A 15,153-nucleotide genomic window follows, 5' to 3' on the forward strand; every position below is an offset into this window, starting at 1 on the left:
ACCGCCCCTAGGCTGGGCTCAGCTAGGCACGGCTTTATCAAACACACACGGCCTCTGAAAAAAACCAGAACGATGATTTTTAATGTACAAACGCAGCCGGTCGGACCGGAGCCCCGGACGCCGGCGCCAGCCGGGGCGGCCCTTCGGCCACTTTTATTTATATCCACTTAAAACACGCTACGACGGGGAGGGCTCGGTTCTGCCCCGCAGCCTGGGCCCGGCCTGGGGCGGCAGCGCGCGGCGCGGGGGACTTTGCTGCTGAAATTCCTCACCGAACACAAAACTGCACGAACAGCCCGGGACGGAGCCGCTTCCCGGGCATCGCCGAGGTTAAAGGGAAGAGGTTTCCTCTAAACCCAAAATATGTAAAAACGACATGCAGCAGTATGAATTTCAAGGACAAATTACAAATACCCTGAAATGAATCTAGGGCGGGGGAGTGGGGAAAAAAGGAACTCGCTACAGACACAATACACAATAAATTTAGATAATTTAAAAATAAAAAAGGCAAGAGGCAGCATTTCAGCAGCAAAGTGCTCAATAAAAAGTATATTGTAAAGGGGCAGTACAGGGGGAGAGGGAGGCAGCAGGCGGGGACAGGCCTCAGAGGAAATACGGTGTGGTTGTTCTAGGAGGAATTACACGTTCTGAATCTGGAACTGCACGGAATAACTTTGGTTCTCTCGTATTTACATCTTTAAAGACCATGATTGACGCAATATTTCCACAGCGGTAGCAGTAATTCGGAGCAGACCATACCGTTACCAATTTCTCATCGAACATGAATTTATAGCCTTCATGAACTAGCTGGTGCGCTCTGCAGATGAGTTTTAAGTTGTTGATGTGAACAAACTGTGAAGGAAAGAAATGGAGGGTCAGTTTTCCCTAAGCAGCCACACGCGGCAGCCGGCAGGGCAGCCCTGCGCAGCCACAGCCCTGACCCTGCGGAGGAGTCACGGAGAAGCTTTTTCACACAGTGCGCTGAGAAAAAAAAACTCCTTGGGTTTTGAGACTGAGCAGGGACAAACACCCATGAAATAGAGGTGACGGCTGCGATGGCCAAGCCCCTGCTGTCGGCAAGGCTCAGCTCTTCCTGCGCCTGCCGCCCCACGGCCACAGAGACAGCGCGTGGGACGAGCGCGGCTAGTTTGGGAAGGTCAGCGAGCGTCAGCCCTGAGACATCTGTGCGCTGCCTTCCAAAGTAACAAAAATTAACTCGAGAATGGTTAATAAAAATGGGGGTTTTTTCCTCCCAAATCCTTAGAAAAGCATTCTACACAAACCGTGGTAAGCCTCACTGCATTATACTTTTTCAAAGCAACACCAGTACCATCACATCTGGCAGTTGTATTTATGCTTTTAGGTTCAAATAGCTCATTTTTTCAAGCTGGCTCGAGCGAGCCTCCTCCTCCACCACGACTTACTCCCAGTGGTCTCACACAGAAAGTTCATCATCTAACAGCACCCTTGTCTATTCATCACTCGGGGAAATATGAAACTTGTAGCTGAACGCTCCAATTTACATCGTACCTGCAACGACCTTACGTCGCACACAATAGCATCATTACCTCATTTGTCACCTTTGCACCGAAGAGCCAGCCTGCTCCTCGCGGACTGATTGCCCACGTATCAACATCTTCTGGGTCAGACCAAACGAGGTCGCAGAAGGCGCCTTTGTGAGGAATTTCTTGATTACGTTCAATGGTTCGAATCTGATCGAGTGTCTTGATGTCTGGAGAGAGGCCGCCGTGCACACAGAGAATCTGCTCATCTATTAACTGGAGGAAAAAGAGACACACGTGCAAAAAACTCAGTATTTTAATCCAGCCCAGAATGCTACCGGCGCGACCCTTACAGGTCACTAACTCCAGCCGTCACATTTAGATAATCTACTTGTATTTTTGTAACGTGGTGTTTACACTTACAGCTGCTATTGTGAGCATGTCGAAGACTTTGGTACAGTATCTCCAAGCATTAGCATTTCCGTATTTGGTTTGGCACTCGTCTGTTAAACAGAGAAATTTTTTTCTTCTTAATGGGTCAGAAGCAATTCAGGCAATAAGGTCAGAGGTGAACACTCAGAGCAGAACTCAAAAGTCAGGTGTATAATAAAAACCCTATCAGGAGCACGGGTCGGCGGAAGCGCTCGGCTCTCCTGCTGGCCCGGCCCAGCTGCAGACGGGACCAGGGAACCTCTTGGACCTCGCTTACCGAGCAACGCAGTGCAGAGCGCACAGGGTCTGCTGCAACACACCCAGCGATGCTTCCGCTGCTGGCCATGGCTGGGAGCTGCCCCTTGGCTAGGCCAGCCCTGGCCTTAAATCAGCAAATTTCATGCAGGAGAATTGAGGCAGAAAGCGTGAACCAACCAGGGCTGGTGGAAGATATTCTCACCAGCAACGGGAGTTACAGCGGCTCTGTTTACAGCTACAGGAACGCGGCAACAAACCTGAGGGGCCGGTGCTTCTTAAGCAACCTGTGAAAGTTTATACTCGCTCCTGTTGACACATTATCCCAAAGAAAGTACGTCACAGACATTAATCTTTGCGGCCAGCGTTAAGATACTTTCCAGGATTTCCTGAGGTTTTATCAAAGCTTCACACAACAACAAAGAAGTCTCCAAGCAATTTAATTCCCTCTGTTTTTCAAACAGTTGATCTGTTGTTTATTTCTTGCCGGTGGCATTTTCCCAGACTCTCACTGTTGACAATAAATGGCTTCCACAGCAAACTCCATGCATGATACTGATTTTTAGTTGTACTGAAACTTAAGGGCCATTACAGTAACATCATGAGTTTGTGTCAAATCTCTCATTACCAGACCCCAAAGCACATTCTGTATAAATATGTGCTCCTTCTCGGTCTCTAAAATTGAATGTGGCACCAAAAAACAAACAGAAAACCCAGATGCTGGTGGTAAAAAGCAACAAGATGAGCACTAAAACATGTTCTACTTCACAAACACAATGATCACATTAACAAATTATAACACTCAAGTTCTGCTGAGCCCACTTCCCATCCAGTCCCAGGAAAGCCCCAGGTAAGTGCCGCATTCAGAACAGCTTTCCCGACGGAAAGACGCCATACTCGTTTATTACGCGTGAGCCCCCATTCAGAAATCATTTGGATAAAGACTTACCGTAAAATCCATACACTTGTGTTATCTGCCTGCTTTCATGATTGCCTCGTAACAGTGTGATACGATCAGGCCACTTAGCTTTTAGTGCAAGAAGGTAAGTGAAAGTCTCAAGGCTATAATAACCTCTATCTACAAAGTCACCCTGCAAGTCAAAAAAATATTCGTAAATGGACAGTCAAATGGAAAACTGCAAAGTGATACATCTGTTCTAAATTTCTCGCAGCGCATAATGAAAACTAATGGCAAAGTGAAGCCAGGACCTGCTGGGATCTACGAGAACATGTTCTTTGGCCACTGGGTGTTTCAGGTTTGAGCTGGCACACTGTCCTTAAGCCACCGCGCTCGTCCAGAGCTGCCCTGACACACAACCCGACGGACCCTCTGCACACTGCTCGCTGAGGCGGGATGCTGCTGCCCCACCGGCACAGCTCCGCTTGACAGGCATCGCACTCCTCCCTTCCTGTGTCACCTCATACCACGCAGCTCATACTTTATTCAGCAAAATAAAACCCGTACACAGTAACCAAACAGCAAAAGCAAATGCAACACTCACAGACAAGGTCTGAAACTCGGTGAGTGTATCAGGATTTAAACTTTAAGCTCCTTTTTTAAACACCTGCCAAGAGACGGGAGAACCCAGCATGCACATACCATGAAGATGTAGTTGGTGTCGGGGACCTGACCACCGGTCCTGAACAGCTCACAGAGGTCGTAGAACTGTGGAGGGAAGCCGATGCCTGAGGGCTGTGGCCACTGGTGGGCACCGGCCCCGGGGGCTGTGCTGTGCTGCGCAGCTCTGCGGGGCACGGCATGGTGCTGGGGGCTGCACCGGCTGGGCTGGGCCAGGCAGGTTTGGGGCTGGGTAAGACTGGACTGGGCTGGACCGTGCAGAACTGGGCTAGACTAGAACGGGCAGGGCTGGACTGAACTGGGCAGGGCTAGACTGGGGCTGGGCTGGGTCAGCGGTCCAGTGCAGCCCGACGACGGGGCCGCCCGCCCGTTACCTGCCCGTGGATGTCCCCGCAGACGGTGACGGGCGTGGAGACGGGCTGGACGTTGGACTCCTCCAGCAGCAGGTCGCACACGTAGTCGCAGAGGCGCTGCGGGAGAAGAGCGGGTGGGTACCAGCCCCGACCCCCCGACCCCCGCCCCGACCCCCCGTCCCGCCCCGGCCCCCGCCCCGCGGGCCGCGGCCGCACCTTGAGGTCGTTCTCGGGCAGGTACTTGCAGAGCCGCGCGATCTCGACGTACTTGTCCAGGTCCAGCGGCGCCATCTTGGGACGGCGGCTCGGGGCCGGAAGCGGAGCCCGGCACTTCCGGGGAGCGGCGCGGGCCGCCGACGCCAGCGGAAGCCGGGGGCACTTCCGGCGGGGGCGGGCCGGAAGACGGCAGCCGCCGCTTCCGCCCGGTGCCCGCGCCCCGCCCCGCCATGGGGCCGCCGGCGCTGCCGCTGCTGGGTCCGGGGCACCGCCCGCGGCCGGGCAAGTGGTGAGTGGGACGGGACGGGACGGGACGGGACCGGACCGGACCGGACCGGACCCGACCCGACCCCTCCCGGCTCCGTCACGGCTGAGCCCCCCACACCCCCTGCCGCTTCCCGCAGGTACCGGCTGTCGCCGCGCGGTGACCGGCCCCGCGGGCGCGTGGGCCACGGCTGCCTCTTCCTGCCGGGCGGCGGTACCGGCCGCGTCCTTCTGCTGGGCGGCGCCGACCCCGCCGGCGCCTTCGCGGACGCCCACTTCGTGGAGCTGGGTGAGGGCCGGGCGGGGGGAGCGGGGGGAGCGGGGAGCCGCCGGGCCGTCGCCGACCGCTCCCCCCGTGCCCGCAGGCGAGCTCCGCTGGGCCCCGGCCGGCTGGAGCGGGCTGCGGCCCCGCTACGAACATGCCACCTTCCTGCCCGCCGCCGCCCCTCCGCGCCTCTGGGTGTTCGGCGGCGCCCACCCGGCGGGGAACCGGAGCTGCGTCCAGGTGCTGGACCCGGGTGAGTGTCCGAGGACCCGCCCGCCCCGGAGGCTGCCCGGAGGGCGGCCCCGTCGCTTGGGGCTCCCCGCAAGTTCGGTCTTGGCGCTCGCCCCACCGTGTCCCGGGGAGCGGGTGCGAAGCCGGCTCCAGGATCCGTGGGGGACGTGGGCACACGGGACAGGACAGCCCAAAGCCGCTGCCAGCTCCGTTGCCGTGGCCATCCCTGGGCAGGGGAGCAGAGCGTGTTTTCTGTACCACGGTGATTACTTTGTTATTCAAATGTCTTAATTAGAAATAGGAACCTGGGAGACCCCTGAAGTCCGTGGTGTTCAGCCGCTGCCTAGGACGTTCCACACATCCTCAGCAGCCGTAGGAGACTGTCTGTATGTGTTTGGAGGGGGAGAACAAGGAGCAGAACCCGTTACGGACCAGCGGCTTCACGTGTTTGACACAGGTATCTCGGGGGCGTCAAGGGCTCTTACGCCCAATGAAGGGATCCATCCTCTGTTGAACGGGAACTCTGCGTTTCAGATTCACTCAGAGGTGTGGAAATGTGGGGCCCCTGCTTTGGCTACAAGTCTAAATGGATTGGTGGATGTTCCTCGCTGCTGACACGCACTTATCTTTATGTAGTTACTCAGAATTTGGGCCAAAACAGCAGCATAAAGGGCCTGGGGTGAGGAATGCTGTGGGAGATGGGAGTGGTTTGTCACAGCTGCCCACCAGCTGACTCCTTTCCATGGCAGCATCATCTTGTGCCGCTCGTGTCCTGACAGCGTTGTCTGTTCATTCTTACGGCCCTGCATGCCACAGAAGGGGTTTGCCTCCAGTTCGAATGAATCTGTCCTGCTGCTGGGTGACCCAGACAGCACACAGAGCTCTGTCAGGGGCTCGCCTGCGCTTTATCCTACGGCATTAACTCTTCTCTGATCCCACGGGAGGTGCCTCCTCAGGAAGCCTCAGCGGGGTGCCGGGATCACCGGTTCATAGAGCTTTGAGAGCTTTCTCCCTAATGCACTTGTCCTCCTGGTTTTAGCCACCTTGACCTGGTCCCAGCCAGACACTCGTGGTGATCCCCCCTCTCCTCGGCATGGGCATGTCATGGTTGCAGTCGGGACCAAACTCCTCATACATGGAGGTTTAGCTGGTGATATTTTTTACAATGATCTGTTCTGCATTGATATAAGTAAGTACGGATATAGGTACCGCAGAGCGATAGCTGCTGTGTGATGTGTTTTGACTCTGGGGTACCTTTTTTCTAAAAGATCAGTTCTTACGTTCTTAAAAATATTACTGTATTTGTTTAAAACAACAAAACTTGTGGGTTTCTTTTAAACCATAACTGTAGACATGTTCTTTTCCTCCCAACAGATGACATGACGTGGGTTAAGATAGCAGCCACCGGCGATGTCCCAGGAGGACGGGCATCCCACTCATCGGCTGTGTTTAAAGACCACTTGTATATCTTTGGCGGAATAGGTCCGGACGGGACACTAGATACGACGTACAGGTACCACACAGGTAGGGAGACTTATCTCGGCTGCGTCACGGTACATGCCTGGCTGTCGGGAGATGCGTTGTCCCCTCAGCTCCTGGGCTTCACCCTGCTGGCAGTCAGTGTCATTGCGCCGGAGTTACACCGGCACAAGGCTGAATGCTGAAACGCTCATCAGTGTTGAAAACTAGCCCGGTGAATGATGTCACTGTCCCAGCACACTTTTTAAGCCTGTGAAGCTACATTTGAAGATGTTAACATGTATCTTTGCACTGCAGAGAAGCAGCAGTGGGTGCTCCTGCAGTTCGATTCCCCCCTGCCCGCGGGGAGGCTGGACCACGCCATGTGCGTCATTCCCTGGCGGGTTGGCAGGAGCAGAGAGAGCGGAGGTGTCACCAGGGAGGAGTCAACCGAGTCGGGGGGTGACAAAGCCGGCCCCCTCCAGAAGAGTGAAGGGGAGGAGGAGGGTGCTGAAGACACCATTGTGCACCTACTGTTAATATTTGGTGGGATGGACATGCAGGGGGAAATATACAGGGACTGCCTCGTCAGCCTGATCGAGTAGCAGAGCTGCGGTCCTGCACAGCACCAGCCTTTTTGACTCAGTTTTTATAGTGCTGTCAGATTAAGTTAATTCTTTTTTTCCAATAAAGAAATTCTTACCCCCAAACAGATGGCACTGTGCTATGGCACCCCGCTGCAGTGTGGGTGCTGTGCGTACGCAGTCCTGCTGACAGTGGGTGCAGCGTTCCCGGGGAGGGGGCTGTGCTGCAGAGCAGCTTCGGCCCTGACACGTGAGCGCAGGCTGCTGGAGCATGAGCACCTGCAAGGATTTAGTCTGTCTCAGGACAGCTTTCTGCGGGGAGACGCTCACATAGCTGGCTACAGAAACACTTCTAGCTGCCAAGCCAGTGTTACCTGGAAACAGCCTTTGGGAGGATGATTGGAGTTGTAGCATTCACTATTTTGAAAAATGAGTGAATGAAAATCGAGGTGGGGGGGGGAACAAACACAAAAAACATGGAGTCACAGACTGCGGGGGCTGGAAGGGCCCTCTGGAGCTCATCCCGTCCCACCCCCTGCGTGAGCAGGCACACCCAGAGCAGGGGCACAGGGCCGCGTCCAGGCGGGGGGTGAATGTCTCCAGGGAAGGGACCCCACAGCCTCTCTGGGCAGCCTGTGCCCCTGCTCTGGCACCCGCACAGCAAAGGGGTTTGTCCTCATGTTCAGGTGGAACTTCCCGTGTTCCAACTTGTGCCTGTTGCCCCTTGGCCTGTTGTTGGGCACCACTGAAAAGAGTCTGGTCCCATCCTCCTGACACCCACCCTTCAGATATTTATAAGCATTGATAAGGTCCCCCCTCAGCCTTCCCTTCTCCACGCTGAACAGACCCAGGTCTTTCAGCCTTTCCTCATAAGGGAGATGCTCCAGCCCCTGGTCACCTTGGTAGCTCTCAGCTGGACTCACTTAAGCAGTTCCGTGTCCTACCTGAACTGGAGGGCACAAACTGTTCCCCTACACCAGGGTAAAGGGGAAGTACTAAGTGGTTTTAAGGTGGTTATTAGAGCAGGCACCACAAAAGCTCCTTCTGTGCTCAGCTCAGTTTATCTAATCCCAAGATTGGACAAGGGGCATGGCTAAATCACCTGAGTGCCAGTTAGGCTTTTTTACAGAACACTTAAGGTTTAGACTAGTTTTCAGGCTCCAGAAAACTGGTCTGTTGTCTCATGTGAGACTAATAAAGCTCCTAAAAATAGTTTTACAAGCACAGGAAGTGGTACTTGTAGTTAAGCAAGGCTGCTTTTGCATCATCACCAGTGCAGGCAGCTCTGCTGCAGCAAGCAGTGCCCAGGCTCTCGCAGAGCCACACGAGCGAGTAGAGCACACACCCTTCAGCGGTGTTTGAGGCTGACTAACCCCCTTCCTTGTGACAGTCCGTTACACCATGAGCCTCACCACAGTTCTAACCACACTTCAGCAGGGGGGTGTAGTGCTTGTCAGGAGTTCCCACGTGACTGAGGGTGAGAGATGCCCAGCTTATGGAGCTGTTTGCACCACCGCTCCCCATTGCACGAGGGGTGCATGTGCCTGTCAGCACCAACAGCCAGAGACCACCTTCCCTCAGCAAGGCTCACTGGCACCAGTGGCAGCCCCAGGGCAGGGAAAAGCTCGCGGTCTGCAAAGCCCTCAGTGCCAGCACCGTTACAGCTTTCAAACCCCTCAGGATGTCCCTGTGCAGCCCTTCCCACACTAGGAAAACCCAGGGCTCCCTTCCCCAGCAGCCAGGGGGCAGCCAGGCCTGGGGAGGCATGCAGCTCACCAGAGGGCAGGGCTGTTCCCTTCACACGTGGAAGGCTGACCTCAGAGGGGTACCATACCACTGGTCGCTCCAACTCCTTCCACATGGGCCTAAGCCTAGTTAGAACTAGTGCTGCAACTGGGTAATGGGAAACAAAGCTAGAACAAAGTCCAGTGTAAATAACAAATTTATTGTGGTCACTTCAGGTAGAAAAGTTCTACACCAAATCCACATGACCGAGTTGTTAAATAGCACACTTCCACTGCCAGTACTTCTAAACCCCTTTCGCATTTACAGTCCCCCCCACTACCCTTCCCTCCCCAGACATCGAGCAACTGCTAACGAAAAGCAGCATACAGCCACGTCGGGCTAGCGTTTCCAGCTCCACTCACGAGTGAAGATTCAAAGTTACATTCCAAATTAAGAGTTCAATATTTTAAACAAGTGTTCCTGAGTCCAATATATACACACACACCATCCGGAGATGCCAGTATCTACAATTCATCCTTCTCTGCTGCTTCCTCTTCCCCGGGGGGAGGGCCCGCGCTGCCATAGAGCTTGCTAACTATTGGCTGAACAACTTCCTCCAGCTCCTTCTTTTTCGCTTTGAAGTCTTCGATGTCCGCATCCTGATGGCTTTCAAGCCACTCAATCTTTTCCTCTACTGCTTTCTCTATTGTTTCTTTGTCTTCAGATGACAGTTTGCCACCCAGCTTCTCCTTGTCCCCAATCTGATTCTTCAGAGAATAGGCGTAGCTTTCCAGCTCATTCCGGGCATCAATGCGTTCTTTAAGCTTCTTGTCTTCCTCGGCAAACTTCTCAGCATCATTAACCATCCTCTCAATCTCTTCTGGCGTCAGCCGATTCTGATCGTTTGTAATCGTGATCTTGTTTTTGTTCCCAGTGCCCTTGTCTTCAGCTGTGACGCGGAGGATTCCGTTCACATCTATTTCAAAGGTAACTTCAATCTGGGGGACGCCACGAGGGGCTGGAGGGATTCCAGTGAGATCGAAAGTTCCCAGGAGGTGATTATCCTTGGTGAGGGGACGCTCACCTGCAAGACAATTAGATAAGGTTCCTTTCTTCCCCAGATGTGGTTTGTACTTTGTAGAAACACGAGCTACACACTTTTACAAAGTAAGGTTTTCATTTCAACCTGACATCTGTCCAAGCACCTCCTGCAGCATCACCTCTTGCCAAGGAGCCCTTTGGAACAGAGCCAGGAGAAAACACACACTTGAAAAAGATCTAAGCAGCAGCTTTTGATGCAGGTCAAGAAGCCTGATAAGAGCTGCTTCAGAGAGCTGGCACTGTTACCAAGCCCTTCTCCATACAGAGACACCTGCAACTGTCCGGAAACACCTACAGCCTTTGCGTAAGGCAGTGGCAAGTATTAAAGCCCTACAGATTCCAGCTGCCAGCCTGGACCTCCACAGGGTACGCTTACCTTCATAGACCTTGATCGTCACAGTTGGCTGATTGTCAGAAGCTGTGGAGAAGATCTGAGACTTCTTTGTGGGAACAACAGTGTTTCTTGGGATCAGTTTAGTCATTACACCTCCGACGGTCTCAATGCCAAGTGTCAGAGGACAGACATCGAGCAACACCAAGTCACCTGTAACAGATCAAGGGCAAGACTGACATGACTTCAGCCTGAAAGAACACAGCATCTCATCACTGCCAACAGGATCCTCAGGTCTCAGAGGCACAGGACTTCTAAAGGATGGGAAAAGAAGTGCTACTACACTTGTCAATAACTAATACCCACTAGTCAGAGTCAGTGCTCTCAAACTGAGAGTGAAGGTGTCATTACCTGTGTCTTGGTCCCCAGAGAGAACGCCAGCCTGGACAGCTGCCCCATAGGCTACAGCCTCATCCGGGTTAATGCCACGAGAAGGCTCCTTCCCATTGAAGAACTCCTTAACCAGCTGCTGTATTTTGGGAATGCGAGTAGACCCACCAACAAGAACAATCTCATCGATGTCAGACTTCTTCAGGTCAGAATCTTCCAGGACTTTCTGAACAGGCTTCATTGTTGAACGGAACAGGTCCTAGAAGACCAAGAAGGCCCAGGACTGTAAGACTGTATTCCCACATGCCCAGCCTCTGAATTACATGGCTGTAGGGGACAAAGGGCAACCTCCATTGAGGAGGAACTGCCTTATGACCAGCCTTGATGAGACCTCAGCTGCCACTAACACACACACAGCCCCAGCTACCCCAGCAATGAGCAGCTGCCTGCTTTGCGGTGCAAGCACAAAGTTATTTATACCCCACGGGGCAGCACCACAGCGTGATACGCTGCTTGCCCACAAGTCTCCAATCTAGAGCCGAGGCAATGTAACTCTACCTTTCTGAACTTACCATGTTCAGCTCCTCAAACTTGGCACGAGTAAGTGTCTCCGAGAAATCCTCTCCTTCAAAGAAGGATTCTATTTCAATTCTAGCCTGGTGCTGAGATGACAAGGCTCGCTTTGCTTTCTCCACTTCCCGTCTTAGCTTCTGCACAGCTCTGTTATCCTTCCTAACATCTTTCCCAGTTTTCTTCTTGTAGAGCTTTATGAAGTGCTCCATAACACGTTGGTCAAAGTCTTCCCCACCCAGGTGCGTGTCGCCATTAGTAGCCACAACTTCAAAGACTCCATTGTCAATTGTGAGGAGGGAGACATCAAAAGTTCCACCACCCAAGTCGAACACGAGGATGTTCTTCTCACCCTCTCTCTTGTCCAATCCATAAGCAATGGCAGCAGCCGTTCTGTAACAGAGACCAGCCTGTTCAGAAAACTGGGACTGCCACCCCACACCTCCCCAGCGGGCAGGAAAGGTTAGGCTACTTACGGCTCATTAATAATTCTCATCACATTCAACCCAGCAATTGTCCCAGCATCTTTTGTAGCCTGACGCTGAGCATCATTAAAGTAGGCTGGCACAGTAACAACAGCATGGGTAACCTGCATAAGGGGTAGGAAATACAATTTTGTTACAGAAAAAAAGCACATAGCTTGTAAATAACCATAGCAACACTGGTAACAAGTATGCCATTGTTCTTTACAGAGAAGTTAAAAACCCACCATCAGCTGAGCCCATTCAGCTGGGCTGCCTAAGGGGCCAGCAGCACTGCAAAGGGTGTAGGACTGCAAGGCTAGCCCACACATTCAGGCCACCCATCTTTAGTTTTGTAAAGCTGCTGCTTTACATTCTCACTAGTAGCACTCATGAACTTACTTTCTTGCCTAAGTAAGCCTCTGCTGTCTCCTTCATCTTTGTCAGGACCATAGCAGAAATTTCTTCAGGAGCAAATGTTTTTGTCTGTCCACCTCCAACATCGACTTGAATATGGGGCTTGGCTTTCTTTTCAACAACCTGAGAAGAACAACATATACTGTCTTTTTCCAACAGTTAACAGAATTATGCCCACTTATCTCAGTGTTTCTTTCTCTCTTAAGATTAAGCAAGCCTCTGTAAGAGACACAAGGTGAACACTAGGTCACACAAAGAACTGTTGCCTATACACCACAGCACCCTAGCCCTCCGCAGGGTTGCTCTAAAGGGTGCCATGATGCAGCAGCCTCTCAGAAAGGCCTTCTGCCTTTCCCAGAGAAGAGGAAGGCAGACAGCACCTGCAGCCCACTCCACTGAGCAGACACGCAGGCCCCCCCCGCCGCCCAGCCCTCTGCACTCAGGGCCCACCTTGAAGGGCAGGTACTTGATGTCCTGCTGCACGGAAGGGTCGTTCCAGGTGCGGCCGATGAGCCGCTTGGCATCGAACACCGTGTTCTCGGGGTTGGACGTAAGCTGGTTCTTGGCAGCATCCCCGATCAAGCGCTCCCCCTCGGGCGTGAACGCCACGTAGGACGGCGTGATGCGGTTACCCTGGTCGTTGGCGATGATTTCCACGCGGCCATTCTTGAAAACGCCCACGCTGCGGGGCAGCGGAGCATTCAGGCGGCGCTGGGGCCCACACCCCCGTTTCCGCTCCTCCCTCCACCCCCCTCCCCGGGCCCCACAGACCGCTTCCCCAAACACACCCCCCGCCACCCGGGGGCCCACGGGCCCAGCCCCACCACCAGTACCCGGGGGCCCACGGACCCAGCCGCCCCCATCCCGGAGGCCCACGGGCCCAGCCGCCCCCCCTCCCCACGCACCAGGAGTAGGTGGTGCCGAGGTCGATGCCCACCACCGTGCCCACGTCCTCCTTTTTCTCCTCGTCCTCCGCTCGCGCGGCGCCCAGCAGCAGCAGCGCCAACAGGAGGTGCTTCATGCCGACCGCTCGCCCGCGCCGCCCTGCCGAGAAACCGCCCGTCACAAAATGGAGGCGCCACGTGCGCGGCCGCCGCCCGCCCCCTCCACACCAGACCCCCCGCCACGTCCCGCATCGCCGGTCCGGCCCTTACCGCTGCCGTTACGCTGCGACAAGGACCGCTCCGCGCCCCCCCAAACTGCTGCTGAGCACCCAGGCCGCGCCGCCCGCCCTTATATACCTTCCGTTACTCCTTCGTGGAGGCTCGCCATTGGCTGAGGAGCCCTCGCTGGAGCCTCTCCATTGGTTGGCTGCTACTAAGCTGGCCTTCCTCCATTGGTGAGAATCAGGCGGTCCCTCTGACATGCCTGGCGCGCCCCGCTCCGGCCACTCCATTGGTTCACCCTGCCGGCGTCGCGGACCTATCAACAGAGAAGCGTGAGCCAAGCGGAGCCATCCCATTGGCTGGGGGCGGCCGTCATGGCGAGGGCAGGGTAGGCGCCGGGGGGACGTTCTGGAAGTTTCCATGGTTACCGACCCCGGCCGGGCTGGGACCCGCCATGGTGGCGGTTTGGCCATGGCGCCCCGTCACCCCGCCCGCCTCGGGGCGCCCCGGCTTCGCAGCGTCCCCGGCCCCCCGGAGGGAGGTGCGGTGAGGCGGGGACCGTGCGGCGGCCCCGGGGCTGGGCCCTGGCGGGGCGGACACGGGCCTCGGCAGACGAGCGGGGCCTGGCCCAGCTGGGCCGTCTGAGCCCGCGGGGAGGGCCCATCAGTCAGCCCCGGCCCCGAGCGGCCCCGGGCGCCGAGCAGCCCCGGCCCTGAGCAGCCACGCAGGCGCTGGGCACAAGTGGTAACATGGGCGGCCAGCCCTGAGGAGACGCAGGTGTCTGCACAGGCGCCTCAGGATGTGGCCCCCACCCAAGGCCTGTTGTTGGGCAAGCGCCCGGTGCTTCGCGCCAGCCCCAGCCAGGGAGCAGGCAGGTCTCAGGGGAGGCCCTCACCTCCTGAACCGTGATGTCACCATGTGGTCACTCAGATGTAACTTGCTACAGTGTTACATCAGCCCTGTGGCTGCTTGGGGTGGGAAACTTCACGGGAAGGTGATGGCACAGTCCTTAGGAGTATTGATCCACCCAGATCGTCCCTGTGTTAGGTAGGGAACTGGCCTGGGGCATCTCTGTCAGCCACTGGCTTATGCGCCTGCACATCATGCATATCTATGTTATCTACCTGCTTATATTTAAAATTGCATTTTAGTGTAAAAGTTACAACTACAGAACTCCAGATTAAAATGAACATTTTGCGTGATTAAGGAGCAACATAAGTTGAGAAACCAAAAGCTGTTCATTCATCTTTGGTTCTAGAGAGTGTCCAGAGGAGGGCCATGAAGTTTGTGAAAGATTTAGAGGGGAAGCCGTGCAAGGAGTGGCTGAAGTCCCTTGGTTTGTTCAGCCTGGAGAGGAGGAGGCTGAGGGCAGCCCTCATGCTGCTCTGCAGCTCCCTCCCAAGGGGAGGAGGGGGGGCAGGGCTGGTCTCTGCTCTCTGGTGACCAACGCCAGGACCCGAGGGAACGGCAGGGAGATGTGCCGGGGGAGGGTTAGGCTGGGCATTAGGAGAAGGTTCTTCCCCCAGAGGGTGGTAGAGCCCTGGAAGAGGCTCCCCAGGGAGGCATCACGGCACCAGCCTGGTGATATTCCAGAAGCACTTGGCCAAGGCTCTCAGAGACCTGATGTGAATTTGGGGTTGTCCTGTGCAGGGACAGGAGTTGGACTCAATGATCCTTGTGGGTCCCTTCCAGCTCAGGGCATTCTATGATTCTATGATACGAGGTCTGAAATCTAACAAAAATAATTCCAGGAAATTGCCATATAAAAAAAGCAGTTGCAAACCAAGAGGGACACCGCTGTCTTCAGGCAGCATTCTGGGAGTGTGACTTTTAAATAAAAGTTACTTCTTGTGCCAGCCGGGCCTGGCCCAGCTGCCAGGATTTCTTACCATTATGAAGTGAGACCTTGTCAA

At 54.9% G+C, this 15,153-nt stretch overlaps 3 protein-coding genes across 4 annotated transcripts; 1 reads left to right on the forward strand and 2 right to left on the reverse strand.

The window, feature by feature from the left end:
• Nucleotides 1–53: 53 nt before the first annotated feature.
• On the reverse strand, nucleotides 54–4,453 carry PPP6C (protein phosphatase 6 catalytic subunit). Of its 2 annotated transcripts, XM_075112471.1 has the most exons (7): nucleotides 4,338–4,453; nucleotides 4,143–4,238; nucleotides 3,790–3,855; nucleotides 3,139–3,280; nucleotides 1,926–2,005; nucleotides 1,569–1,778; nucleotides 54–852 (listed from the first exon to the last, which is right to left on the reverse strand). In XM_075112471.1, exons 1-7 carry the CDS (start codon nucleotides 4,410–4,412, stop codon nucleotides 604–606), a joined length of 918 nt encoding a protein of 305 aa, XP_074968572.1. In that variant the 5' UTR covers nucleotides 4,413–4,453; the 3' UTR covers nucleotides 54–603. The 2 variants fall into 2 exon arrangements, with proteins under 2 accessions (XP_074968572.1, XP_074968571.1); XM_075112470.1 differs by having other exon boundaries at nucleotides 4,143–4,412.
• A 2-nt stretch (nucleotides 4,454–4,455) lies between these two features.
• RABEPK (Rab9 effector protein with kelch motifs) lies at nucleotides 4,456–7,265 on the forward strand. Its single transcript, XM_075112472.1, has 7 exons — nucleotides 4,456–4,626; nucleotides 4,742–4,890; nucleotides 4,967–5,119; nucleotides 5,393–5,554; nucleotides 6,137–6,286; nucleotides 6,472–6,621; nucleotides 6,874–7,265. The coding sequence occupies exons 1-7, from the start codon at nucleotides 4,568–4,570 to the stop codon at nucleotides 7,158–7,160; spliced, it is 1,110 nt and encodes a 369-aa protein (XP_074968573.1). The 5' UTR covers nucleotides 4,456–4,567; the 3' UTR covers nucleotides 7,161–7,265.
• A 1,798-nt stretch (nucleotides 7,266–9,063) lies between these two features.
• On the reverse strand, nucleotides 9,064–13,385 carry HSPA5 (heat shock protein family A (Hsp70) member 5). Its single transcript, XM_075112459.1, has 9 exons — nucleotides 13,289–13,385; nucleotides 13,040–13,178; nucleotides 12,585–12,816; nucleotides 12,120–12,257; nucleotides 11,733–11,845; nucleotides 11,259–11,649; nucleotides 10,708–10,945; nucleotides 10,342–10,509; nucleotides 9,064–9,948 (listed from the first exon to the last, which is right to left on the reverse strand). Exons 2-9 carry the CDS (start codon nucleotides 13,153–13,155, stop codon nucleotides 9,389–9,391), a joined length of 1,956 nt encoding a protein of 651 aa, XP_074968560.1. The 5' UTR covers nucleotides 13,156–13,178; nucleotides 13,289–13,385; the 3' UTR covers nucleotides 9,064–9,388.
• Between the last annotated feature and the right edge of the window lie 1,768 nt (nucleotides 13,386–15,153).

This window comes from Phalacrocorax aristotelis, chromosome 17 (assembly GCF_949628215.1).
Source record: "Phalacrocorax aristotelis chromosome 17, bGulAri2.1, whole genome shotgun sequence".
Classification (NCBI taxonomy): Eukaryota; Metazoa; Chordata; class Aves; order Suliformes; family Phalacrocoracidae; genus Phalacrocorax; species Phalacrocorax aristotelis.

Excerpts from the sequence above, each read along its gene's own strand:
- PPP6C (XM_075112470.1), bottom strand. The coding sequence starts at position 4,412 with ATGGCGCCGCTGGACCTGGACAAGTACGTCGAGATCGCGCGGCTCTGC. Across the intron at positions 3,281-3,789 it reads ACACCAACTACATCTTCATG|GGTGACTTTGTAGATAGAGG; the intron begins GTATGTGCATGC and ends TTTGACTTGCAG. Across the intron at positions 1,779-1,925 it reads ACATGCTCACAATAGCAGCT|TTAATAGATGAGCAGATTCT; the intron begins GTAAGTGTAAAC and ends TTTTTCCTCCAG.
- RABEPK (XM_075112472.1), top strand. The coding sequence starts at position 4,568 with ATGGGGCCGCCGGCGCTGCCGCTGCTGGGTCCGGGGCACCGCCCGCGG. Across the intron at positions 5,555-6,136 it reads GCTTCACGTGTTTGACACAG|CCACCTTGACCTGGTCCCAG; the intron begins GTATCTCGGGGG and ends TCCTGGTTTTAG. Across the intron at positions 6,287-6,471 it reads TCTGTTCTGCATTGATATAA|ATGACATGACGTGGGTTAAG; the intron begins GTAAGTACGGAT and ends TCCTCCCAACAG.
- HSPA5 (XM_075112459.1), bottom strand. The coding sequence starts at position 13,155 with ATGAAGCACCTCCTGTTGGCGCTGCTGCTGCTGGGCGCCGCGCGAGCG. Across the intron at positions 11,650-11,732 it reads ATGAGAATTATTAATGAGCC|AACGGCTGCTGCCATTGCTT; the intron begins GTAAGTAGCCTA and ends TCTCTGTTACAG. Across the intron at positions 10,510-10,707 it reads CTCTGGGGACCAAGACACAG|GTGACTTGGTGTTGCTCGAT; the intron begins GTAATGACACCT and ends GATCTGTTACAG.